This window comes from Cygnus olor, chromosome 1 (genome assembly GCF_009769625.2).
Source record: "Cygnus olor isolate bCygOlo1 chromosome 1, bCygOlo1.pri.v2, whole genome shotgun sequence".
NCBI lineage: Eukaryota > Metazoa > Chordata > Aves > Anseriformes > Anatidae > Cygnus > Cygnus olor.
In genome coordinates this window covers 64,101,992-64,127,634 of record NC_049169.1, presented here as the reverse complement: position 1 = coordinate 64,127,634, position 25,643 = coordinate 64,101,992, and the positions used below count along the sequence as shown (strand labels likewise).

The 25,643-nt window shown below is 36.2% G+C and overlaps 1 protein-coding gene across 1 annotated transcript in view; it reads right to left on the bottom strand.

Moving 5' to 3' along the window:
- IPO8 (importin 8) overlaps positions 1 to 25,643 on the bottom strand; it is a 51,347-nt gene that overhangs the window by 10,150 nt on the left and 15,554 nt on the right. The window contains exons 7-21 of the mRNA XM_040561881.1: positions 25,044 to 25,138; positions 24,311 to 24,395; positions 21,591 to 21,725; positions 20,681 to 20,780; positions 18,944 to 19,020; positions 17,963 to 18,079; positions 14,809 to 14,898; positions 14,043 to 14,208; positions 13,282 to 13,442; positions 12,741 to 12,866; positions 10,778 to 10,844; positions 10,067 to 10,192; positions 9,492 to 9,589; positions 8,357 to 8,452; positions 6,867 to 7,087 (exon numbers count right to left, since the gene is read on the bottom strand). Coding sequence (XP_040417815.1) covers positions 6,867 to 7,087; positions 8,357 to 8,452; positions 9,492 to 9,589; positions 10,067 to 10,192; positions 10,778 to 10,844; positions 12,741 to 12,866; positions 13,282 to 13,442; positions 14,043 to 14,208; positions 14,809 to 14,898; positions 17,963 to 18,079; positions 18,944 to 19,020; positions 20,681 to 20,780; positions 21,591 to 21,725; positions 24,311 to 24,395; positions 25,044 to 25,138 — 1,760 coding nt within the window. The remainder of the gene's footprint in view (positions 1 to 6,866; positions 7,088 to 8,356; positions 8,453 to 9,491; positions 9,590 to 10,066; positions 10,193 to 10,777; positions 10,845 to 12,740; positions 12,867 to 13,281; positions 13,443 to 14,042; positions 14,209 to 14,808; positions 14,899 to 17,962; positions 18,080 to 18,943; positions 19,021 to 20,680; positions 20,781 to 21,590; positions 21,726 to 24,310; positions 24,396 to 25,043; positions 25,139 to 25,643) is intronic.

Genomic DNA, 25,643 nt, shown 5'->3' with positions numbered 1-25,643 from the left:
TTAACATCAGAAAGATTTTTGTGTGCTCCCAGCCTAGGAAACTAGGTAAGAACCTATGCTCTTAAAAGAAATAATTTATTTTCACTTCCAGAAATTGAAATCATTTGCAAATAATACAGGGAAAAATCTTGAACTGCTTCTACAGAAAGTCTTTTGTCCTTCTTTACTGGAAACACTAGTAGTGTTCTGCTTTTCTCGAACATGATATTTTTCAATCAAGGGTGTGAGAAAAGCTCATTTTGTTTGAACTATTCAATTTGATGCTGGCATTTTCTGTCCAAACTTTCTTCAGGGCAAGTAGCTCCAGCAAAAAGTTTCAGCAAGACCTACAGAAACAAAGCAAATCTCTAGAGCTGGCTACTGTGCAGGCTCTTCTCTCCCTGCGGCTGTGCATCAGGTGATCCTACACAGTCTTTTATCTATGTGGTAGCATGGCATTACTAGCACAGCTGCAGCAGGGATAAACACCAAAGCTATTCTCTTTTAGCATTTTTTAATATTTCCAACTGGGAGAAAACATCCATCCTCCAGATTCCCTGTAGATAATTCTGTTACAGAACCGGTTTTACTTTAGAATGAAGAGGATGCAAGTTGAGAGAGAAGAAACTAACAAGATGTGCACCAGTGACTACAATAAAGCTTACAGGTGAACAGCCAGTTTAATCCATCGCTTCAAAAATTAATATAGTAATATAATTCTAAAAATAATCACAATTTCGTTACCAAAGATCCCATATAATATGCTACTAAGCCATAATATTCTTCAAGTAATACACGTGATCATGTCTTACAGCTTCCTGAACTCTGTATGTTTAAACAAGGCTGTGGATCTGGAGGGATTTCATAATAGCTCCTACTTTGTTAGTTGTGTTAGGATGTAGCAAAGTGATTCCATTCTCAGAGTAGTTGACAAGAACAATAAATTAAATACAGCCATGCCTAACATTATGATCACAGAAGACCTCCCAAGAAATATGAAGTCAGCTAGCATATCAAATGACGCACTGTCATGTTGGCTTTGGCTGCTCCATTACATGTGTTGAAAAATGTACCAAAATGCAAGTGGGCACAGAGTGTCCTTCCATCACCGCAAACCGCAATGCTTCCTTTTCAGAAGGAACTGGATACAAAAGAGGGCATACAAATTAACCACGAGTCAGTGGAACAGAGTCTGCTTTCACCTTCATTACATGAAAAAAAATTAACCCCACCCTTTACTAAAACTGGGAGGACTACCTCCCATTTTACCTGCCTTGAAAACGGACCCATCACCATTTGCTCACAGGCCAACACTGCGAAGCATAAATTCTACCTACAGACGATGCCATCTATGAACTGAGCACTGCTTTTGGAGGAACAGTTGTTCTTACTGCAAGTACAAAAGGAAAGAACTCTCTGCCAGCACCTTCATGTGGGCTTGACCAAAGCTCTGTAATCCATGCACAAGATTTCTAACCTGCATCTTGACATGGGGAAGCCATGAAATTTCTTTAGGCCCATAATGTGTAACAAAACAATTCCAGTGTCGGTGCAATGGGGTCATTAATGACACTTGGTACTACCTTTTATTATAGAGTTGAAAAAGCTACTGTTACATAACGCCAATTGCAAAATGTAACACAAAAATAATGAAAAATACAGCAATTAGTGGCTTAGCTTCATATTGAATTATCTTTTCTGGACAGCAAATGAAAACGGAAGACTCAGACACTGTTATATAGAAGGGAATCATCATTAGGAAGTAGCCCAAATAGCCAAAAATTACAGTATATTTGTCACACTCCATTTTCAAGCATCTATGAGAGAAGCTGTAAGAATGAGCACATGCCTTTGGAACACATGTTATTAGAAGGCCCAGCAGGACAGCAGAAATCCAGCATCAAGCTATCTTTAGTGAACCTGGGCCAGAAGGAAGCTTGTTTCTTCCACCTGTCAGCACAAACAGCAGGACAAGCCTGAAGTTCAGCACTCAATGCCACAGCTGTATCAAACACCAACAGGACTGAACAACGAAAACAAGAGTTTTACGTCATTTACATATTTTTGTAATGGCAAAGAATGGTTTCAGGACTATTCCTTTGCTATCAAAAGGCTCGTTACTTCAGCACTCTTCTGTCTGCACAAAGCTGCCTGGACACAATTCTCCTTACTGCTTTGTCTTTCAAGATCTTTACTTATCTGCCCAGCAGCACACAATAGTCCTCCCCAGCAATCACGCACTCTGCTTGCTTCCTCAAAGGCATACGAAGCCTGGCGTGCTAAACATACAAAGTCAGTCTCGCACGGCAGTGCAACGCACAACTTCTAGGCAAGGCTGTTTCTAACACGCTCTGTGTTCTTCACAATCTGCGGGACCTTTTGTAGCTAATACACTTCTTCCAACACAAGATGAAAAGACTTAAGGATCTTTTGTATTTTAAACCAGGTTGAAAGTATTTCAAAGGAAAATGGCTAAGCCTTTCCTTTATTGGTGTGCTGTGCTCCTTTTATGTTAGGATCAAGTTACTTTCTATTACACTAATCCACTTCCTGGACAAACTGCAAATAATTAGCCATTTCCTTCTAGTTGCAAAGTTGGAACCAACCTCGTTTTCCTGTATAAGATTAGGATTTTATATACTAGGATTTCTAACTATTTACACTCCTATCAAATAAATCCTCCTAGTCCAAAAAAACTTCTTTTCCCCACAACTTTTTTTTTTGAAGCAAGTTAGGTTTTCCTTTCACCCCAATTGCCACAGAAGAATTTTTAGTGTAAGAGTAAGCATAAGTCGTGCAAAGTCTCACCCAAACGTCAGGCTGTCAGAGAGAAGGTGTAAAGCAGCAAAGAACAAATGTTTCTACAAATGTGGTTTTTTTCAGTCCCTTACCCTTTTTCAGTTTGAAGTAATTGCAGAAAACATGTTTAGAAATAAATAAGTACAGTATACTGTGGTATACAGGCGAACATCCACAGATGTGTAATATCCACAACAACATACTGGATTTATGCAGCCTTGCAGTGAGTTCTGAGCTCTCCTTGCCTTGATTATTTTTAACATTCCAAATTTCTAAACAGTTTTAAATAGTTTCCATATTTTTAATAACAGGGAAGAACAGCTACTTACTGTACCCCAGCCACTTCCCCCCTCCCACCCCTCGCCTCGCAAGATGTATTAGTCCCATGGATTTCATTCCAAGAGTTCACAAGTACTGCTGAAGAAATACTGCATTCTTTTGGCAAACACCATTGGCTCCAGCATAAGAACATACCAGCACACAACCCCCTGCCCCTCAGCCCTTCTGGCAGAGCAGGATCTCTGGGCACTAGGACTTCACAGCAGCAGAATCACAGAATCACAGAAGGGCAGAGGGACATGAGAGTAGCTTGAACAGCCACTGTTACCAGCAAAGCACAGACTGTCTGCAGGGCTAACGAAAAAATGGCAGTGAGATTCACACCTGGAGGTGGATCTCCTTCGTTCTCCTCCAGTTTCTCTAGGATCTGTGAGCACACCAACTGACTCGAATTTAGACCTAAAACTGCCTCTTGCTGGAAAGCCATCTAACTCTGAACTGAAGCAGCACTGAATGACAGCAGGTGAGAAGAACTGTACAGATCGGGGCACCCACTAGTGTCTTCACTGATGAAAAGAAGTCTGCAGAAGTGGGCCTGAGGAAGGGTAGCAAAGAAGCCAGATTTTGTTTCCAACTGCCTTATCCTGTTCGTTTAAGGCCTCTTCAGATGACGACCCTTACTAAAATGAAGTGGTCTTCTAGAAGCAGTCCTGTCCTTCTGAGGAAGGAAGGAAAGGGAGGAAGTCATTTAAAACATATCACAGTGCCTGACAAGCAGTACTATAGCAAAAGCCCTATGCCTGGAAGCCACATACTGAGAAGACAACAGTGAAGGAAAAACAAGTTTTAGATTTAAGCAACATTACAGTTATTTATTTCACTGCTCATAGCAGCACATCAAAGAGAGACATTTTAATCTTCAGCTGCTGTTCAAGTGCATAGCCGGAGCAGAATCTAGCCTGATGATCTCTGCTTCATTTTCATAGGCTTTGTCAACTTTTTTCTCAGCCCTGAAAAAGCACTTAGTCAAGCAGTAGTTACAGAAGCTGATGCTTTTTGAAAAGCAACACAAAAGAACTGAAAGTTAAGCTGTAGCTTACAGAAGTACTTGAGGTTGGATCCTATTCAGGTTGGCAGTATTTTTCTTCTTTGGATCTGACTAGTTTCTCACTGAATGCTCCAGGATGAACTGTTTAAGGCTATAAATCTCTTTCATTTTTTATTTCTTCTAAAAAGAATGACAAGTTTACCACCTATAGGGAATATGTTCTTTTGTACTGCCTCTGCATGATTTCAGCATTTGATAGGCAATAGAAAAAATGGCAGCACAAAGAGCTGAATATCAAGAACTTTTCTACAGCCATAAAAAATTAGTAAAAAGTCTGTAGAAACTAAAATAATTAAAAAATGAACAGTAGTATTACCACAAGATGTGGGAGATGCAAACTTCAAGGTGCCATTTTTCAGCCACTGGGACTCCATAAAAAATGAGGGACACTGGGTACTTTATGCCTACTTTGTCACTAACTCAAGTAACCCCTCTAAATGATAAAGTGTGTATTTATGTTAATACATAATATAGGATGTGCTGTAGACATTTCCTATACATATCGGGTAGAAAAGGTCAGAGTGCTTGTGATAATAAACTGGATTTGTTATAATGAAGAAGAGATTTTCATTTATCACATTTATCTGTTTAATGTATTAGAACAGAACAGTTGGAAGTCCATTCAGTTGGAACATCCCTACAAAGGTCATCCAGTTCAACTCCCTGACCACTTCAGGGCTAACCGAAAGTTAAAGCATATTAATGAGGGCATTGTCCAAATGCCTCTTGAAGGCTGTCAGGTTTGTTTTTTTTAATCTTTAAAGAGAGACTACTATGGTAATGCCATCAAATACAGACATGAGTGGGAATATGCACAGAGCCTACATATATCAAAAGAAGGAAATTTCTCTTGCACCTCCAAGTGGTTTTTATTTTAGTCAAACAGATAGAATTAACACGTAGACCAGAAATAAGGTAGTTTGTGCTGCAAGTCTGCAAACTTGAGGGTCTTTTCCAACTTGAATGATTCTATGATTTTAAACTAATGCCCTTTCATCCTGATCCTGCTAAACTGTGTAATTAGGACAGAAGAGGAAGGAGAACAGTTTTTATCACATACATTTGGTATGGGTTTTAAAAATACTACAAAGGACATGCTGAGAGCAAATCCCACATATATTAGGTGGTCACTGATTGACTAAATCATTATATTTTATTACAGTTATTAAAAAGTTGATGCAGTGCTACAATGCACCACACAATATAAATACAGGATGAACAATGAGACAATAATGCAGCTATACCAAGATGGCATATAATTCTGCTCAATAAAGGTAAACTCAAATAAGAACTGGCATGAAGAAAAGTTGCATGGATGATTGGGGAGTGCAGAAAGCATCTTACAAGACTAACTCTAAAGACTTTAACTTCTTTAGAATTAGAAAGACAAGACTGTACAAAAAACAGGTAGAAAAGAATGACAACCTGAAGATAAGGTATGTATCTATGGGTCACGAGCTGCCTGCCTTGGTCCTGTGCTCATTTTTTGCATGACTCCTAGCACATTGATACTTCACTTAGTCTGTTGGCACATATTATGCACAGAGAAGACATGTTCTAATCCTATCTGTACATCTGGAGTCAGAAGTCATGCCTTCAATGACAAAACGTAACTCACAGCAGGAAGGTGAGCAGTAGCTGTTAACAACATCTGAGTGTCTGCTTTGCCCTTAAGTGGATTTGAATCTCACAGCCAGACACCACATCTCAGCTGAGAGGCAAGCACTGGCTGTTTTGTACTGAACTTCACATCCCCACAGCATCAAGCGCATACTTTGTTATGTGATGACAGGTTTTGTCCACTTCCATTTACCTTCATTTATAAATGTTCAGCTTCTGCCTTAGCGCACCCTCGTGTAGCATACATGCATGTTACAGGCAGGTCTGAATGAAGTTTAAGTTAAGGAGTACATCAGTAGCACAATGTTAAATAAGCAAAGCTGATCATGAATAACTGGCAGAAATGAAAATCAAAGTATGGGATTCATTGGACAGAATAATGTTTTTTGAACATTAAATGAAGCAGTTAAACACTTTATAAAATACAGAACAGAAAATACATACACATTGTATCTGAGGAAAAAAAGTTAACATCTCCCTGAAATCCCGCTGGTCAGCTCCAAGTATTACCCTCAGTGCAAACTGTGCCATCTCTTGGAGAAGAAAAGAGTTTGAAAGGGAATGGAATAATTCAATTGGAAGGGACTTTCAAAGATCATCTATTCCAACTACCTGATCACTTCAGGGCTAACCAAAAGTTAAAGCATATTAGCAAGGGAATTATCCAAGTACCTTCAACACTGACATGCATAGGGCATCAACCACCTCATCAGGAAGCTTGTTCCAGTGTTTGACCACCAACACGGTAAAGATATTTTTCCTAATATCTTGTCTGTATTTTTGCTAATATCTACTCTGATAGTCTGTGATTAAAAAAACTAAAGCATTCTGAAATATGATATGTATTGTACTCTTGTACTGTTACAACACAGAAGACTCAGCATATAGCTTAACAGACTGAGAAAAATTAAATATACATAACCCACCTTCATTAGTATCACTGCAATTAGACGTGGTGTGGATTACTGTTGTATGGAATAACCAAGGAATTAAATCACTTGCTTCAACATGACTAGAGATACAATTAGAAGCGAAAAAGAAAAAAACAGGGACTTTTGAAAGACAAAAAGACAATACTTGCCCAAGAAAACAGTCTGTGTCATTCATCCATTGGTTTATGAACTGTGCAGTGATGGGCTCAGGATTGTGTGGAAACCTGATGTTCTCTAAGGTGTGCAGAAGTAGGTCAGGATTGTAGTAGAGTGCAGCTATGGCAACCTGAAGACACATGGTACGAAGTTCACTTGTTTTAACTCCTCTTGTTAACCTCTCCAGAACAGCCTCCACAAAGAGTGGAATACACTGGGCATATAATGAAGAAGAAAAAAAGCAAGTATTATTATACATGTTGCCGTATTATGCACAGGTTTAAAACACATTTACCAGAACTGATCCCCGGAGCTAACTGAAGTCCAGGTATATCCTAAGAATACGTTAGATTAATATAAAAGCATTTTAAGCCTCTGCTTACATGCTTACAAACCTTCCCCAAAACAACTATTCTATGAGCTAAAAATTGCCAATGTTATTCTCAGCACAGAGGAGAATATTTGGAGCTAGCTGGGCAGAATTTGTTTTGGTGTGAATAAAAGGTTTTGAAAAGAACTCAAGGACTTTCTCATCTTTGAATAAAGATATCCAACAACTTAAAAAACTAACAGGTATTAAAAACTGAGAGGACCTAAATCTGCAAGAAAAAAAAGTTTTTCCTAATAAATGTAAAGTGATAAATTTCTTTAAGAAGTTTGCAATGAGTGAGTTTATTCAGCTAACAGTATGCACATATTTCTACACAATGAAATAAACATCTGCATATATTTCAATATGCAGGTTTATGCTTTATATTAACTTGGGGAGCATTATGAATGTTTCAGTTTATGAGTTTCAGTTCAGAGTACAACTATTTTAATTCCCAGAGTTGTGGTGCTCATTTCAGCCTTCCACCACACCCTTATTTCAATGTAAATGCATATAATTCACTTTAATCCCTTCCAGATTCCTTTTAAAAATAAAATCTGGAAGGGAACACTTTTATCTTCAATTACTTCAGATTTACAATGGTAAAGTTATATTGATTTCAGTGAAATTAACTGAAAATTATTCACTGAAGTCCATGGATTGCACTGCGCAAACATCAAACACGATAAGACAAAGTAATTTAGAGGCTGGAGTATTATGTAAAATGTGAGACCAGAATTTATCTTTTAATATGGGGGGAAAAAGAAAAAAGAGAAAAAAATCACGTTCTACAAATGTGTTGTACACAATTACAGAAAACTGCAATTATGGTCTTCCTGCCAATCACAATCTAGCTGCACTTATAAATTCTTTATTCACAAGTATAGTGTGTGGTTCAAAAAGGACCAAGTTCATAAAAAGGACAGGGCTTGGAGAAAAAAACTTCAACAGCTGTGTTTGTGTAATTAACCTCTCAACCACAATTCCGTACTTCTCCCCATTCCTACATTTTGCATCTTCCCCCAGGTTCTCCAATTCCAATTGCTTTTCTCAGGAATCATACACATAGCATTGGAAACCTTTACAAGGGAAAACCTGTTAAGTGTGTATCACCTGGTCAATACCCCGTCCTTTGCACTGAAGAACAATTACTTCTAGGAGTTTGGCTGCATGACACTCTGCATCTTCTCCTGCATCTCCTGTTAATACCTAACAATCAAAAAGGCAATTTAATTTATCAGTATTAATCACTGTCAACTATGAAAGCAAGTGCTCTTGTACCTGCATACATCAAAACTCTACATTTTTTCAGTCCCTTACTGCTGTATTTTCTGATGAATTAAGAAAGATAAAAAACTTACCTCTACAGGATATAAATCAGGATAGGTGACTAACAATGAATCTAAAAATTCAGAAGAAATTGCTATTGTTCTTTATTAATGTTAGTATCCTCTATACGTCCTTTATCACTTTCCCTTTTTCAAAGGTAATGTTACTTGGAAGAATCACTGATGTTTTCCACATCCTGTTTCCATTTTCTGACTTCAATTCTAATAAACACTGGCAGATTAACAGCCTGGCAAAGTGAGGTCCTATCTCCAGGCTAGTTTCAGATTAAAACCGAGATGTATGTAATCACTCTATGTACATGCACATATGCACGAAACTGACTGTTTCTTCTCAGTATGTTTCAACCCTACAGCTAGTGTCAATCAAACTTGACAAAGAAGTAGAATTCACAAACACATTAAATCCCCATAAGTCTCTTAAAAATAAGCAAGTAGATAGGTTCCTAAGACTTAATAATGCCCCAAATCAGACACAGGCTGCAGTGTGATCTTGTCCTTTATTATACGTGACAGAATCTGTATAAAAGGGAAACAGGAAAATGTGGGAAGTACTTCCAATGAGTTTACACCTTAGCTGAGAACTAAAGAACCCAATCACAAGATATACAACCCAAGGAAATCAGGCTTCATTAATTCCTCTGCTTACCAAAATAGCTGTTCATAGAAGAGAGTCAAGGCAAACAACGGCACAGCAACTTTCTCCCACACATTTGTGCACAGTTTTTTTAAAAAGTATATCACTTGAAAGTGTGAAGGTGCTATGACTACTTGGAACTGAGATGAGACCAAACTTCATTTTATTCTGCAATGACTGGCTACCACCTGGCATGTTCAGGTCACTTTTAACCTGTTTGTTAGGTACCCGTGATAAGCATAACAGTAAGAATCAGAATGCTTACCTTTTTACACATAGCATAAATGATTTCTAAATGCTTTGGATTAGACAGTAAAGTATCAGTGTCAATGGTCACATAATTATGCAAGAGAGGCATCATATCTGCAGAGGAGAGAAATAAAGAGAAAAAAAGCAAACCAATCCTTAAAGTGCTATCCAGTGAGGCTGTAGTCCTGTAATGGGATTCATTAGCACAGATTCCTGGACATGGTTAGAAATTGAAACTTTGCAAAAGTCTACTTCATAAAGTGCACCATGCACAATGCATTCTCAGGAGAAGAAACAGAATAGAACAACAGTTTAATTTAGGAATTTGTAGTTTCCCATTAACTTTGTATATTTCAACTTTCTTTGAGTTCAGGACCTCCAATGATAACTGATCATACTGACAGATTTGAACATGCTTCTCTAGCTAAATACGCTCCTGTTACACTCCCACACTAAACAGATGGTCAGGGCATGACTAAAGTACACGATCATTTTACACCAAGACACTAAATGGAAGTGACCTTTGTAAGACGGGCTCTGGAGATGAATTCCCAAACAGCTGAAACATCAAGAGAATAGAAGTGGTAATACCTGCAAAGTATTCAAAGCAATCCTGCTGGAAAACCTCATACAGAACACCTAAAAGCTGCCACATTTGAGGTGAAATCATCTGGCATGTCAAGCTGTATGCCAAGGAAAGAATTTCTTCATAAAACTCTGGAAAGAAGAAAAGTTTGTTTAAAAAAAAAATCGCTTGCAAAGATCTTGAAATCTGAAACTCAAGTCCTGAGTTATAAAACAACTAGAAGACGGCAATTACTAATTATATCAAGATGAATAAAAATAATACAAACTGGAAAAGACTGTTTAAGGTCTTATGTTGGCTACAGTTGCAACAATATACATTGCTTTTTATAATAAACACGCACTGGAAAAATGCATTACCTGTGCATCAAAGGCATTGCTTCTAATGACTTACTGCAAAATATTTTTACTTTCTCAAATTTTGTTTTTTCTTAAAATGCCTTAGCACAAAGCTGTGCAGCTCTTTAATGCAGGAAACTGATAAAGAGGTAATTTAATTGCACATCAAGTCCATAAAATAGTAAATATAGATTTTGTCCTTTAATACGGTGCTAGAACTATAAGGAACTGCATCCTCTGTTTTTAATTCTTAAAGAAGCGAACAACAACAACAGAAGATGAAGTTCTGTCCAGGAAGACAGTATTGTTTGTAATAATTCAAGAATTTTTCATGCAAAAACCTGTAATGTGTTTCTAAAAATTAGCTCCAAGAGATACCTATAACATGTTTCTGCAAAACAAGGCCGATGATCTGCAAACAGATGCTCTCCAGCTGTTGAGTTATCTGAAATTAAAAAAACAAAGTTTATTTAAAAATTTAGAAAGACAGTAATTTGATCAATGTACTTGATTAATTCAGTTTAAGTTCTTCGAAGCAAACAGGTATTTTTATCACTTTCTAAATTCTGATTTAATGACCACAAGATTATGAAATAAGGTCTCACCAATTTAAGTATCCAAATTTTCAATAAACAGTATTGCTTTTTAAAACATGTCACTTGCAGCATTTTTGTTTATTTTAAAAATTCTTATTCCAGAGTTATTCTGCAGATCCTGTGAAAAACTGTTTCTGTTGTCCTTTCTGGATATAAAGCAAAAGGTGATGCTAACACTGTACTTTGAGGTAAGGCCTCAGTACAAAATCTCTGAAGTAGAATGGGTTGAAAGAAAGAAAGAAAGAAAGAAAGAAAGAAAGAAAGAAAGAAAGAAAGAGATGCTTTTGCTTAAGATCTGTGAAGAGCTTCCCAAAACAGGCCCAGCAAGAAGACCACGTGTAAAATTTAGGAGAATACAACTGTGCTAAAAAGTCAGACAAAAGTTGTTGTGTGGCTATCTGTTGAGGTGGGCAAGGGAGAGGATAATTTATTCAGCCTTGCGATGTTGGTCAGAGAGATGACATTTATGAAGGAAACCAAATTGCAAGGAGACTTATATGGACACATTGCAAGTCTAAGTAAAACCATCAGACATAGGCATTTCACGTTATTACCACTGGTCATTCATTAAACTCAAAGTCTTGCAGGATGTCAGGCTTCCTGGGTTTCTTCCAGCAAAGGGCTTAAGTATGTGATCACAGATTCATCCATGTACCCTCAAGCAAAACATTCAGACACATGGCTTAAAGCTGATCATCCCCTAAGCTCTACATAGTTAATGGTGAAAAGGAAAGGAATTTCTAAGGAGTTTTCAGCCTTGTGTATCATTTGTGTATAATTTATATCACTTCTAAAATCACATGAGATTCTGAGATGAAGAGTATTCTGCACAGTATTTCAGTTTGTGCTTCACATAACAGAAAAACAAGCTACTAAATTTATGTCCAAAATACCCCCAAACCCCAAGGGTAAAACCTGAAGATCTACTTCAGATAAGCTAAACCGAGCATCAAGAGAGGTAACAGACATCATGTTAGCTTTCAAAAGATGAAAGGGGTTCTTATAAAGGAATGAAAGATGTTTTCAAATTCGAACACACAATGGTCATACAAGAAAATATTATGAAGCTTATAATCTTAGAATACATTAATTAGAATATTAAGATTCCACTTTTGCAATGAAACCTTCTCATTGTAAATCAAAAGGAAGCAAAGCCATCTAGGGCAAAGCATTTTTGTGCTTTATGTCAACTGAGTTCAAAGTTACTGGCAGACTTTGCCCCTTTCTTCAGTCACTGAACTCCTTCCTACCTCAGCCAGCTCAGGTTCTATGAGCATAAAGAATCTCTTTTTCTCTGAATACGTGAAACGTAGACTTGCATTACAACAGAAAGACCAGTTCCTAGGAATTCTATCCAAGAAACTGCTAGGTAAACAACAAAACACAGTCACCATTATAAAAAAAATCATGCTTATACAAAATATTACTCCTCAAAATCTACTTTTAATAGTCTGTAATAATTATCCAATGAAGTGTTCACCACAGTAAGGGGTCAATATTTTACCCTCATGATAGAAATACCCTGCAAATTTAAGAGCTAAATAATTAAGAAATCACAAAAGTAAACTGGGCTTTAAATTCAGATTTGTCAGAGGTCACTTGGTACTAATTCACCATCCTGCTATAGTAAATACACACTCATGTCCATCAAGTGATGCAACACATACATAGAACTGCTTGTCATCATGAAGGAAAGGCATCAGGGAAAGCAGAAGATGTATGTAAGATGTATGTATGTATCTCACCTCCTTGTGATCTTCCACAACTGTCAGGATAGTGTCAATTGTGTGCAAGATGCCCATGGCCATAACTGTTTTGTCCTCCACTTCCTCATACTCCTCACTCTGAAGTACTTTACCAAATATTTCTGCCTATGAAAAAAGACATTTTTAATTTTTCTGTGCAAAACCAAGATAGCTAGTGCAAAAACAGCAATCTGCCCTATCTGTAAGAGCCATCATTGATGAAAAATATGCTACTTAGTTTTGAAAGTTTGGAGGTCTTTCTAGGCTTTTTTTTGTGAAGTCTGGTTATGTTAAGACATTTGAAATGTTAAATAGTCAGAGCTTGACTCATTAAAATCATTGACAAAATTCAGTATCTCAGAAAAGCTTAAAAGGTTTTAAAGATGCTTCAGACTGAAAAAAAATATAGTATTATGAACACTATAGATGAATTCTGTAGGGACTACTTTAAACAGTGTGCACTTCAAGTAAAGTTCTTAAGATGTTTAACAAACCACACACGTGCTTGTGACTGGACTGTGATTTTAATATTGTCTCTTACCAGGTGTTGTGTCATGTCAACAGCAATGGTAGCTACTTCCTGACTGTATTCACAGATCATCTTCTGGATTACGTTAGTAAGATCATCATTTTCTGTCTCTCTAACAATGTGCAAGAGCTCTTGCATAACTGGCCTTACATATGGCTTCACATATTCCTTGGCTAAAAAAAATAATATTGAAATTAGGTGGAATTAACTATCCTTAAACATAAATATATAATAGCTGAAAACTACTAGATAACTGACTACTTTTGAATGAAATATTTTTTAAAAGTTTAATTCACGTATACATGCACTAAAAACCCTACCCACGGCACTTTTACAGCCTGTAACTAGTAGGCTAAGTAAATCAAATGTACATTCACCACCATGTCATTCATTCCAATAACGAAAAGCGATTTACAAAAATTATCCACTGTTTTAGGGTAATACATGCCCTCATACATCAGCAGCATTAATTCTTAAGCTATTCACTATTTCACTTCATTAAACAAAATGAAAGACAGATACTATGCACTTTATTAAATGAAATATGTTGATACTGACTCTTGTGCAAGAAACCTTCCATAAAGCTTGAAGTCAGAATTCTGCGATGTATACAGTATCTAATAAGTGAGTGAAGCTGTCAAAAGATGATGAAGTGTTCTGAAATCTGTGTCTTTAAATGGCAGAAATGTTCAGATAAATCTGCACAAACCTCCTCATCTCTATCAATAAATAAATAAATCAGTATATACAACTGATGAATCACTGTAGCATACCTTGCTCCTGGTTGCTTATTAACGTCTGAAGAGCTATGGCAGCTTCTACTTTAACAGGCATTTCCTTATCATCAATCAGGCTCTTCTTTGCCAACTCTACTGCATTCCTCAAGTTCAGCTCATTGTGAAACTTCAAAGCACTGAATGAATGAAGTACCCAACAGGACTGCATGAAAAAAAAAAGCAACTTAGGGCTATTTTTTTTCTTGATTACAGTGTGTTCATACAGTAACACATGACACAGTTTTTGCACTCAAGATTTTTGTATTTTCCTTTCTCAAATTCCAATAAATCCAGTATGTACATAATCGGTATTCACAGTTTTGGTCCTCCTAGGGACAAAAAAAAATCAGAAAAGAATTTGAAGAAAATTAACTGTTTGTTTATGACTCATATGGGCACTTGAATTTTGTTCACACTACATTCAAAGTCTCATTACCTACCTGTGGAAATCCTACCTATTCTTCACAGCTGTCCAACAGCTCTAGTTACTGAGATCTGCTAATGAAAAATGGTCACAACCACTGCTCAAATTCCCCTGTCTGATTGAGGTAATAAACAATAACGTAACAGAGATCTTTCATCAATTCATTTAAGTGACAAATCATTTTTAAAATCAAAATGCTGAAAAATTACTGTACAAGATAGTTATTACAAATTCTACTACGTATTTGCTTTATTGCTTTCATTGACATTCAGAAAGAAGTTAAACTGCAAAGGAAAGAATCATACCAAATACTGAAATTGATATAATTGGCGAACTTACTCTAGCTCTGAGGTACCCCAGGTTAGACATGAACAAGGGAAATACGTGGTTCTGTAACATCAGCTCCATTTGATCCTTGAATACACTCTTCTGTTGGTGAAAATAAAAATTAATTTTTGAGACCATTCACTTTATATACTCCATTTTAGCCAGCAATCCATTTTAACTATCTTGAAGTCCATGGAAAAATGCAATTATTTGTCCAAGTAATACAGATATACTCTGTCTCATGAAGAGATCTGAATCATGTGTCTTAAACTGAGCAAACCTAATGAGCGTTGCAAGTTCAAAGCCATTTAAGTAAAAAAAAAAAATCATACATATAATATTCAACTCTACACTACTGTTTACAATACTATACCTGGAATTTTCTTCGTTTCTAAAGCACTAGTTCCAGCTGACTTGTATTCCTAAAAAATAATTAGGATGAAGAACCTTGTACCTCCCTCCAGTCTTCCCACAAAGAAGTACGTACATAGCTTAAGATAAATGTAAGCTTAGCATGAAATAGATTTGAGTATCAAATGACCTGTCATTACTATAAACATTAAAGCTGATTCTTTTACATGCTACAACTCACATCGTTTTATATGTTTATTAATGTTGCTAATAATGTTGTTATCAGTGGAAAAAGGTAAGTCTTTAGTGAAAGAAATCTCTTTGGCAAGAGAGATTTAATTTAAAATATTCTTCAATATTCCAAATTTGGCAAATCACAAGACATTTACAGAAAGCTAGAACCACCAGCATGGACACTGGGGACTTTCCTACAACCTATAATCCCAGCATATGAGAAAAGATACACACTGGGGACTGTGTTACGACCTAAACGAATGGTTGAGTGGCTAAGGTGAGAAGTGGGGAAAGGGAACGTACAATACAAAATATATCTTAACTGATCAGACTCCTACTTCACTAATCCATTCATCATTTTTCCCCCCCCAGTTTCCCAAACCTTCAGAGAGGCAGATGAAGAACTAAGGAGAGGAAAAAAACACAGAGAAGGGAAAAGAATTTTCCCTTGTATACACAGGTCAGAGGTTTGCATGCACTGAACTGGAGCATCTGTGGAGATCCATGTGGATAAGTCAGGGTCATCATGTCTATGAGCTACTTACAATCTATATCTCAGTCAACTCATCAGCCAGAAGACACTTACAAATCAAGTATTTTATGCAGAAACAGTTCATGGAATTTTTCCATCTGCTAAATGCCAAACACAAGAAATTCAGAGTAGAGATGAGACTACAGTGTTTGGGGATTACTACTCTTTTATAAAATACCTTGTAACTTTAAGTTTCATGACTGAAAATTTCAAATACTAGCAGTAGAGTGTAATAAATCCTTTATTTTCTTCCTCAGAACAGAGATAAATGAAACCCCATTCAATACGAAAGGTTTTCCACAACACAGAAAATATCCTCCTCTTTCACTGTTATATTCCAACATGAGGGAGAGTGTTTATAATCCACTGTATCTACAAAAATTTTGCAGAAGTTATTGATGTTTCAGGATTTTGGATCAGATTGGTGTATGTTGATAAAATGTTCCTTGTAACATGAACCATAGAATCATTTACATTAGAAAAGACCCTTAAGATTGTCAAGTCCAACCATCACCTAACACTACCAAGTCATGTCCCTAAGCACCACACACATATCTCTTAAATATCTCCAGGGATGGGGGCTCCACCACTTCCCTGGGCAGCCTGTTCCAATGCCTAACAACCCTTTCTCTGAAGAAATTCTTCCTGATATCCAACCTAAACCTCCTGAAGTGCAACTTGAGGTCATTTCCTCATGTCCTATCACTTGACACCTGAGAAAAGAGACCGACCCCCATATCCCCACAGCCTCCTTTCAGGTAGTTGTAGAGAGCGACAAGGTCTCCCCTCAGCCTCCTGTTCTCCAGACTAAACTGCCCCAGTTCCCTCAGCCGCTCCTTGGAGTTCTTATTTTCTAGGCCCTTCACCAGCTTTGTTGCTCTCTTCTCTGAACATGTTCCAGCAACTCAATAACCTTCCTGCAGTGAGGGGCCCAAAACCAAGCACAGTATTTGAGGTGCGGTCTCACCAGCGGTGAGTACAGAGGGACAAGAACTTCCCTACCCCTGCTAGCCACACTATACCTGATGCAGGCCAGGATGCCATTGGCCTTCTCGGGCACACTGCTGGCTCTTGTTCAGCAAGCTGCTGACCAGCACCTCCAGATCCTTTTTTGCTGGGTAACTTTCCAGCCACTCCATCTGCAAGCCTATACTGCTGTATGTGGTTGTTATGACCCAAGTGCAGCACCCAGCATTCAGCCTTGTTGAATGCAAGGCTATGTATGAAGAAACATCCTGCACATAGAGACAACTTGCATAAAATACATTTTTGCATACTTGAAAAGGAAGCCTCCAGCACAAGACCCCCATTTTCATTCTAAAAGTTATAACTTTTTGGCAGTTAGTTTTGATGTGGAGACAGGGCGTACTTGGACTCCACAGTCTACCAAAATGTAAGGGAAACTGTAACAACTACTATATTAGACAGCAACACTGTGGGTTAAATGTGCACTCAAATTCGGGGGAAAAACTTCAAATTGTAAACATACCGCACATAAAACATGGAGGAAGGATAGAAACCCTGTACTCTTTCCACTTATTTGCAAAACTCCCAACGGGCTGATGAAATGAGACTTAAAGTAATGTATTTTAGGGTCTAAAGGCTATAAAGCTAGACAGAACATTCTTACAACACGTTTAGTAAACATTTTTCTGGAACCAGCAGAAACCCACAATAGTGCAAGCTGTTGGGGATTTTGATGAAGAATCATAAGCAACGTTACTGGTGGAATGTATATTTTTTTTTTTAAAGCTCTTCCATTTTACTAGTAAAGCATGAGAGGAACAAAGGATGGTGCAGTAGCAAACAAGCAGAGCTTTGGAGAAACTTGGGAACAAAAATCAGTGTATAAAATGGGAATATTAAAAAAAAGGAAAGAATGTTAATATTTTTAAAGAAACAAACCTTACTGCACAACGCAATCTCTCGGACTTCGTTAATATGGTTATGAACTAACCATACTTTAAAAAGCTAACATATTCCATTGGAAAAGGGAGTTCATAATAAGAATTACAAATATAAACCTGTTTTACTTCCTCACCCACTTACCTTCAGTAAAATATCTGCTAGGGATCCTATAACATGCAAAGCTCCATCTTTTTTCCTTGGATCAATGTTTGGCTCTGTCAGAATCTGGTAGCAATATGCCATCATTTTTGGTAATACCTACACAAGACAAAAAACAATCTCCTTCTGTCAGTGAGGTATCTAAATCAAATTATTTCAATAGCATTGTTGAAGTTTAAAAAAAATCATGACTTTTATAAGAAGAAATCTCATCCTGACCAAAGTAACTGGGAGGTACTACATGTAGCATCTTTCCATGTTTAAAATTTAGAAAGTTCATGTCCAGCTTTTCACCTAAACTTGACAAAACGGAATTAGTTTATTTGAAATTTCATATTAGTAATAGTAAATAAGGCATTTTTGTTGTTTTGAGGCAAATCAAAAAAGGTGAGGAGAAAAGAGGCTCAAACAGTATTTCACAGTAGTTTTAGCAAACATGCATGCTTTCCAGGGCTAGGCTAAATCCTTTTTTTTGCATATATCAGTGTTAAGTATAGAAAGGAAAGTGTCCACAGAAAAGTTACCTCCCTATTTAAAGAGCAGCTGTATGAAATTAATTTCATTCTTCCTGATTTCATTGTTGTCAACAGGATTTTAAATTGCGTCAGTGAAAATTAGTAAGGATCAGGTTCACTTTTCCTCGTGCTACAATTTGAGAAGCTCTTAACAGCCATGACAGAGGCTGTTCATAAACTTGAGAAAATATCACTACATCTATTCTCTGACCCAGTTTTTATCTAGCAGGTTAATTTTATATCTGCAAGAGGAAATCATTTATTTATTTATTAATACATACATATTTTAATTTTCCCCAAATTCATAGCACTCAGCCAGGAAAGAGGTCGATTATGCATCAGCAAGTAGATTTTTCAAGACTAGCTTCCTGTAGCATCTTCAATTTTAAGGGAAAATAATGTTTTTAAGAAAATTTCAAATAAAAATTAAAAAACACTAGTACCATACCTCTTTTCTCTTCTTTGCTGCTGTATAAAGAAGATTCTGTGCTGCTGTTGTAGTGGATGCATAATCTTCAAATACATCTAATATTAAAAAAGAAATAAACTCACTTTCTGAATACAACATAATAATTAAATTTTAATAAAGTGGTTAGAGTTTGTGGGACACAAAACTGTTCATGGCTGTCTTCACTTCGTGGTTAAAGAGTCAGACCCAAGCTCATGTCACCTACGAGGTCATTTACTTCTTGCCTTCCTAGTCTACTAAGCACTCACCACTCTCTTTATTAAGAATGCATTATTTATTCATTAATTCTTTTGAGACCATGTATTTAAGAGATGAGAAATTGTGCCTTTTTTTTTTTTTTTTTTTAATTAAAACTACTATAAGAAGAACAACAATGCATTCCAGTGCCATCTGTATACCATATGTACACAATTTTGGCTTGATTTTATTAAAACCTCATGGGAACTCTTTGAATGTAAAAAATACTTGGATCTGGGGGTAGTTTTAAATCTGCTGAAAGCTGAAGCTTTTTAACTTCTTTCATTACAAGTAAACCTCCTTTAATCATATTGAAAATATAATTTATATATTGAAAAAAAAATCTGTGCTGCCAAACATGTTCTAATCCAAACATCCCTACACAGATTGAATTAAGTAAAGGTCTAGAAAAGTAAAGTAATCTTAAAACGTGGTTAAAATTACACATTAACTTTCCTGAGATTTTAAAGATAAATCATGATTAAGAAATACTACCAGACTACTGGAATTCTTGTTCCAAATGCAAATGCTTCTCACAAAATTTAAAGTAAATGTACTTCTATGCTTTTATTTTCCTACCTTCCACAATACATTTCAAATCTGTATTTAACTCTCAGTCACAGATTAAAAAAGGCTTCACTGCTTACAAAGAAAGAACTGAATTTAGATACCAAAAATCAGCTACGTATTTGTACCCCAGTGATCAGCGCTATATCACGGTCCATTTTCTGTATAACAACTCTTCCAGTTTTTTGTGTGTCTTTTATTTTATTTTTTTTAAAGTATTCTAGGATCTTTCATATTCTGTTTTTAGATATGCTAACAAGAAGGCAACTAATTAAAAATTTCCAAATGCTAAATGTCGCTGTGGTGCCTGTCTTACTGGAATTTTCCAGCTAAAATTGCTGTATTTTTAAGCACCCTTCCCTTTTTCAATGAGATGACTCTTTTAATACAAATTATTACTCATAATTTGGTCCAATGTGTAGTTCCCAAGATTTTTCGCTAATTATTTTGAAAGAATACTTGTACCTAATTGTTTTACAATTTAGTAATAACAATTGGCAAAAGATACTGAAAACAAGAACAATTTTCAGTAAAGAAAGAGCAAGTCAGGCCTCTTCTGGTCAAAGTGTGAGCTGCAAGAACTTGCAGACAGCTGTCAACATCTCCATTTCAGGATTCTGAAATTGGCATTAAAAGGTGAGCAAGCCGATCTGGCTGCACTGAGCAAATCTGAAGTAGAAAAAGATGTCAAGAGAATTAGTTTAAGAGCATCAGGCAGATGGCCAAAACTCATTTGATCTGCCTTCCTCTTAGTTATAGATTCATGGGATTTAAGAAAAAAAAAAAATCTCTTCTTCCTACTGTTCAGGACACTGGTGAAGACAGAGACATCATAGTGGCCATGGTATATTTGGGACTATAGTGTACAATTGTGATGAAAGCAGAAAATAAATTCTAACTAAAGACAGTTACCAAATTTCATGCGGATATATTCATATGGATCCTCTTGCCACAGCTCTTCATCCTCGTCTTTGTAGCACATTAGGGAGAATATCACTTCTTCTGTTATACTCTAATATTAGAGGAGTCAAATACACATAAGTACATAGAAAATCAAATTCCAGTATAGCTTCCCTCCATTGTGCACTAGCTTAATAGACCTATTTTTCTGAAGAGTAAAATTCTTTTACTCTTTTATTTTGGTTAACAGAAATAAACTTACAATACACGTACTTTCCTTTTGCAACCGACAAGATAGAAGTAATTATATAATCTAGCTTTATAATAATCCAGCACCACACAAAATATACTTCAGGACATAGTCTGTAAATAGCAGAGCACTGATTTCTACAGAAGGATCTCACCAGTGCAACATTTAATGTGAGACTGGGTTTCAGCATCCTTCCCATAATGTTCATGATATTACGTGACTAAAACAGTGGAGCTTACAACATGAAAAAAAAAGTATGAAAATCACTTTTCACTTGTTCTTACATATATTTATAAAACATGCTCTTAAAACAGAGTTCAGCTCCTCGTAGTTGATGTTCTCTTTGGTGACTTTGTACTGCAATCAATTATTAATTTCCAAACTTATAGTCATTTCTGAACATTAATAACAAATAAAAGCCAGAACATTAAGACTTTCTGGCAGAATTCAGCAAAATAAGAACTTACAGAACAGTATCTTTGAGTTCACAATATCTGCAATAAAAGTTAGTCATAATACTGTAAAAAACAACCGCATTAGTGTAGAAATGCTATTTTTCATCGAGGCTGATCACTGCATGAAAGATTTATGAAACATTTAAAACTGAAAAAAATATATACTTTTATCACTCTGACGACACGCAGTGCTTATGGCTGGATTTTATGCACTGACCTGTATGTGTGGCTTCATTTGCTTCCATGTTACAGAGTGTATCACCCCTTGGTTCAGATAATTTAAGGTCTGCTGAAGAACACGTGGTGCAACATAGTCTTTTTGTCTGTATTGGTCTAAGATTCTTAAGAGAACCTAAGGAAATAATGAATTGATATTTTTAAATGAAGACGGAAAATTAGCCCTCTTGCACAGATATGCAAAGCACCTTTTCAGTGAATTCCAGCATGGACAGAACAGTTTTACAACAGAAGTTCTAGTGTTAGTAATTGCTGTAAGGCCTTTTACTCAAAAGTCAGAAATCATTTAAACATTAAGGGCCTGATCATGCAAGCATTTATGTACATTTTACCACTAGACTAGATCACTAGATGTGATCACTTGTGACTGTAAAACAAAGACATACTTCAGTATTCACAGACTCACAGCTTACACAGGCCTGAGCAAAATTTGGAATAGATACAGTAAAACAACAGTGAGAGTTTCAAACTGTTTGGCTTCTAAATCAAATGGTGTCTGTGTTCATTTGTAACAGACAGGCCCCTGAAGAAGACAAATGACTTTAGAAGAAGAGTGGTAAGATTTTAACACCTAAACCTGTTAATTGGAAGAGATGCAAAAACCTTAACTTCAATTGCCTGTTTTAACACTCAGAGTCATGTCGCATGCTATTACAAACTCTATTACACAATGCTTCTTCGTTATAAAGCCTTCATCCACGAAGAAAATCTTACAGTACAAAGCCACTAATCTGGACTAATGGCAAATGAACTACTGAATGTTAGTAAGTGTAAAGACTTGGCACATACATGAATAACAATAAAAATCAAGTAAAATGCATGACAAAATATTTGAATCGTATTTTCAGAAGGACAACTCAACTTCAGAATTCTTTACAACAACAACACTACAATAAATCTTATTTTGAACATAATTCCTTCCCTTAGGGGAACTAAGTCTGACCTTAGTCTTTTTTTTTTTTGTTAAACAATAATCTCCTTGGGCAAAGATTGTCTATATTTCATATGGAATCTAGCACAATATCAACATTTAACAACGGAACAACTGATAAATAAGTAACAAAAGCATAGTAATGTAATATTCACAATAGCATTCAGACTAACTATGCAGTGGAATGTGGCAAATCAGCATTTATGAGAGAGAAATTGAAGAAATCTGCAGATCTTCCAGACCATTTATCTTTCAAGCTAAACGGCTCTCTGCTACATGTCGTAGTCTTTCATCAAACATAAGCTTTAACTATCACAAATGACAGCTGCCCATGGAAAGCTATTTCTCCACTCAAAAATTAATCATTGCAAAGAGCTTAGAATTTATATTAGATTGCTTCCCCCTCCTTTTTATTTAATATTTACACTCTCACCAAAACCATCCTTTAGTTCTTATCATTCACGTATTTATACAGCATTGATACACTGATGGATAAACTGTTATTTGTTTTTGTTTGGTTGTTTGGCTGGTTTGTGGTTTTTTTTTTTCCATCAAACTGGATTGAGAAAAGTAATTTTGTTTTACAGACAATCCTTGTATTTTGAAAGCTAGTTTAAATCTGACTTGATTATCAGGCATAGTCAACATGGGTTCATAAAGGGAGAATCTTGCCTTGGTAATTTGATCTCCTTCTATGATGAAGTCAACCTTTCGGTGGACAAAAAGAAGGTGGTGGACGTAGTCTTTCTGGATTTTTGTAAGGTCTTCGATACCTCCTCATTTGTAGCTTTTTTCCAACCTTAAAGATTCTATGGTTCTATGAGCAGGAGAGTGTACTGCACTCTCCTGACTTCTTAGAAGTCTGTCTGGAATATGCAACCCGAAAGCCTGGACACTCAAGAGATTTATTTGAAAAGTTGAAGGCCTGGGAAATACCACCCCCAGTCATCCAGTATATAGCAGGCTGGATGAGAAACAGGAGCTGTACCAGAAACATCTGATCTTGTGAACCGCCACATGCGGGGCTTCCAAGCACCCAATTGCTATAGCCATTCCACCAAACCAGGGAGATGTTAGAAGTCTGGAAGCCCATGTTCCCAGATGTCCACAATTAAGCTGGCAAAAAATTGCAAAAACTCTGACAGGAACTTCCTCTCTTCTGCGCAACTTTACCAAAACTGAACTGTCTCCAGAAAGCCACATTAAATACAAATACTAAGCATTCCCCAACAAAAATAGTTTTCTTGTAAACTGCGAATTTTTGCCCTGTTTTCATAAAATATGCTTACCAGGTATAAAATAACTTCTACTGATATTCTCCAGACGCCTTCTAATCTGATTACATCTTCCTAACATAAAATAGGACAGACTCTAGTGTTCCTAAGCTGTCTGCTGCAAAATCACTTTCTAAAGAGCGACCTGAAAATACATCCCTTTGTGATGTGAAACCCATGCATCATTTCTTTTCTCTCAGTTACACAGAGAATATTTATACATGATGGTAACACTGTTTTATAAGCACTCACCTTTTATGAGAGTTTTCCTGCAGGGTTTTTTTGAATTGCTGAAAATTTGTGTTATTATACCTCAGTTAAAGATGACACTAAGAAGAGTTCTAAAGAATTTCTCAAACACTACAATGAAAAATTGGCCTTACTCTGTTCAGTTTTGTTTCCTGAACTTCGTTGTGAACACACTGTTTATTGAAAAGTAATACCTTTGTGTTCAGCCAAAATGATCTAATTCAGAAACAAACGAACTGTGCTTACCTGTTGTATGCCCACAGCATACGTTTTTAAAAAAAACTCTGAGAATTCAAAATATTCTTTTGTCACATTTCCCGGACTTCCATACCTTTAAAACAAAGAGAAGACAGATATTTACATTGTGAAGAGTCTTCTGTGTCAAGAAAACAGAGTACTTTCTACAACACCAAGGACTCTGAGTAGCCTCCCATCCCCAAAAAATCCTTTTCCACAGATATCCTACTAAGTCATTATTTCCTCACTTAATGCTTCCTCATATAATGCCTCACTTCCCTTTTCTTTTCTTAGATTCTCAGGTGGTACAATATTATAGTCAAGTAAATAAAGATGCATTTTGTCATAAGCTCTATAACTTCCATGTTTTTGGACTTCTTTTCAAATCTTTCTCTGCCTCTGTATTCAAGAATACACGCAGTTGTAGCTGAACGCAGTACAAAAACAATATATATATATATATATTATACACACACACACACACACACACATATATATATATATATATATGTGTATATACTTTTTCAGGCTAGTTTCCTGCTGGCTTAGAAAGCCAAATCATCTCACTAAAACCTCAAACCATTGCATGTGTCAGTGCAAGGTGGAGAACAGCAGCAGAAACATCTCTTTGGTGAACACATTAAATCAATTGCTAAATCAGCTCCACTGTCTTGTCTAACAGTACCATAAGCAATGTTAACAAGATTTGTAAACCCAACTCCATTTTTAATTAGTTTGTTACCGTTCAAAAAGACGAGCTACAATATGTAATGCCCACTTCTTGCATTTCCACCACACCAACTCTGGTCTATCATCTTCATCAATTTGCAAAGTCTCCTATAAATAAATACATGTATTTTGAATTAGCTCTGTGTAGTGTTGAGAGAAAAATAATGTTTTACACATTCCTCACCCAGTAAGCTAATATAATACAAATAATACAAATAATACATAATACAAATAATAATAATAATAATACAAATAATACATAATAATACAAATTCACAGCATTGACTAAAGCTTTGGTTCTGTTAACAGTTATATAACAATCAGAAACTTAAAAATACCTTAATTGGTCAATATAAACTGTGTATGTGCAATAGCTGTATTATGCCTGTACTTTAACTTTCAAAATTATGCATGTTTAAAAAAATGAAACTCTCATATATACTTGGATAACACACAGTAGTGTGCACTTTTGCTTAAAAATTAAGCAAAATTAACACTACTCCTCCAAATTTATATAACCTAACCATATTTTTAATAGCTTTTGCATTGCAATGTTACACTTGTGAAATAAATATCAAAAAATTTTAGAAATGCCAGTTGTTGTTGTACAGAC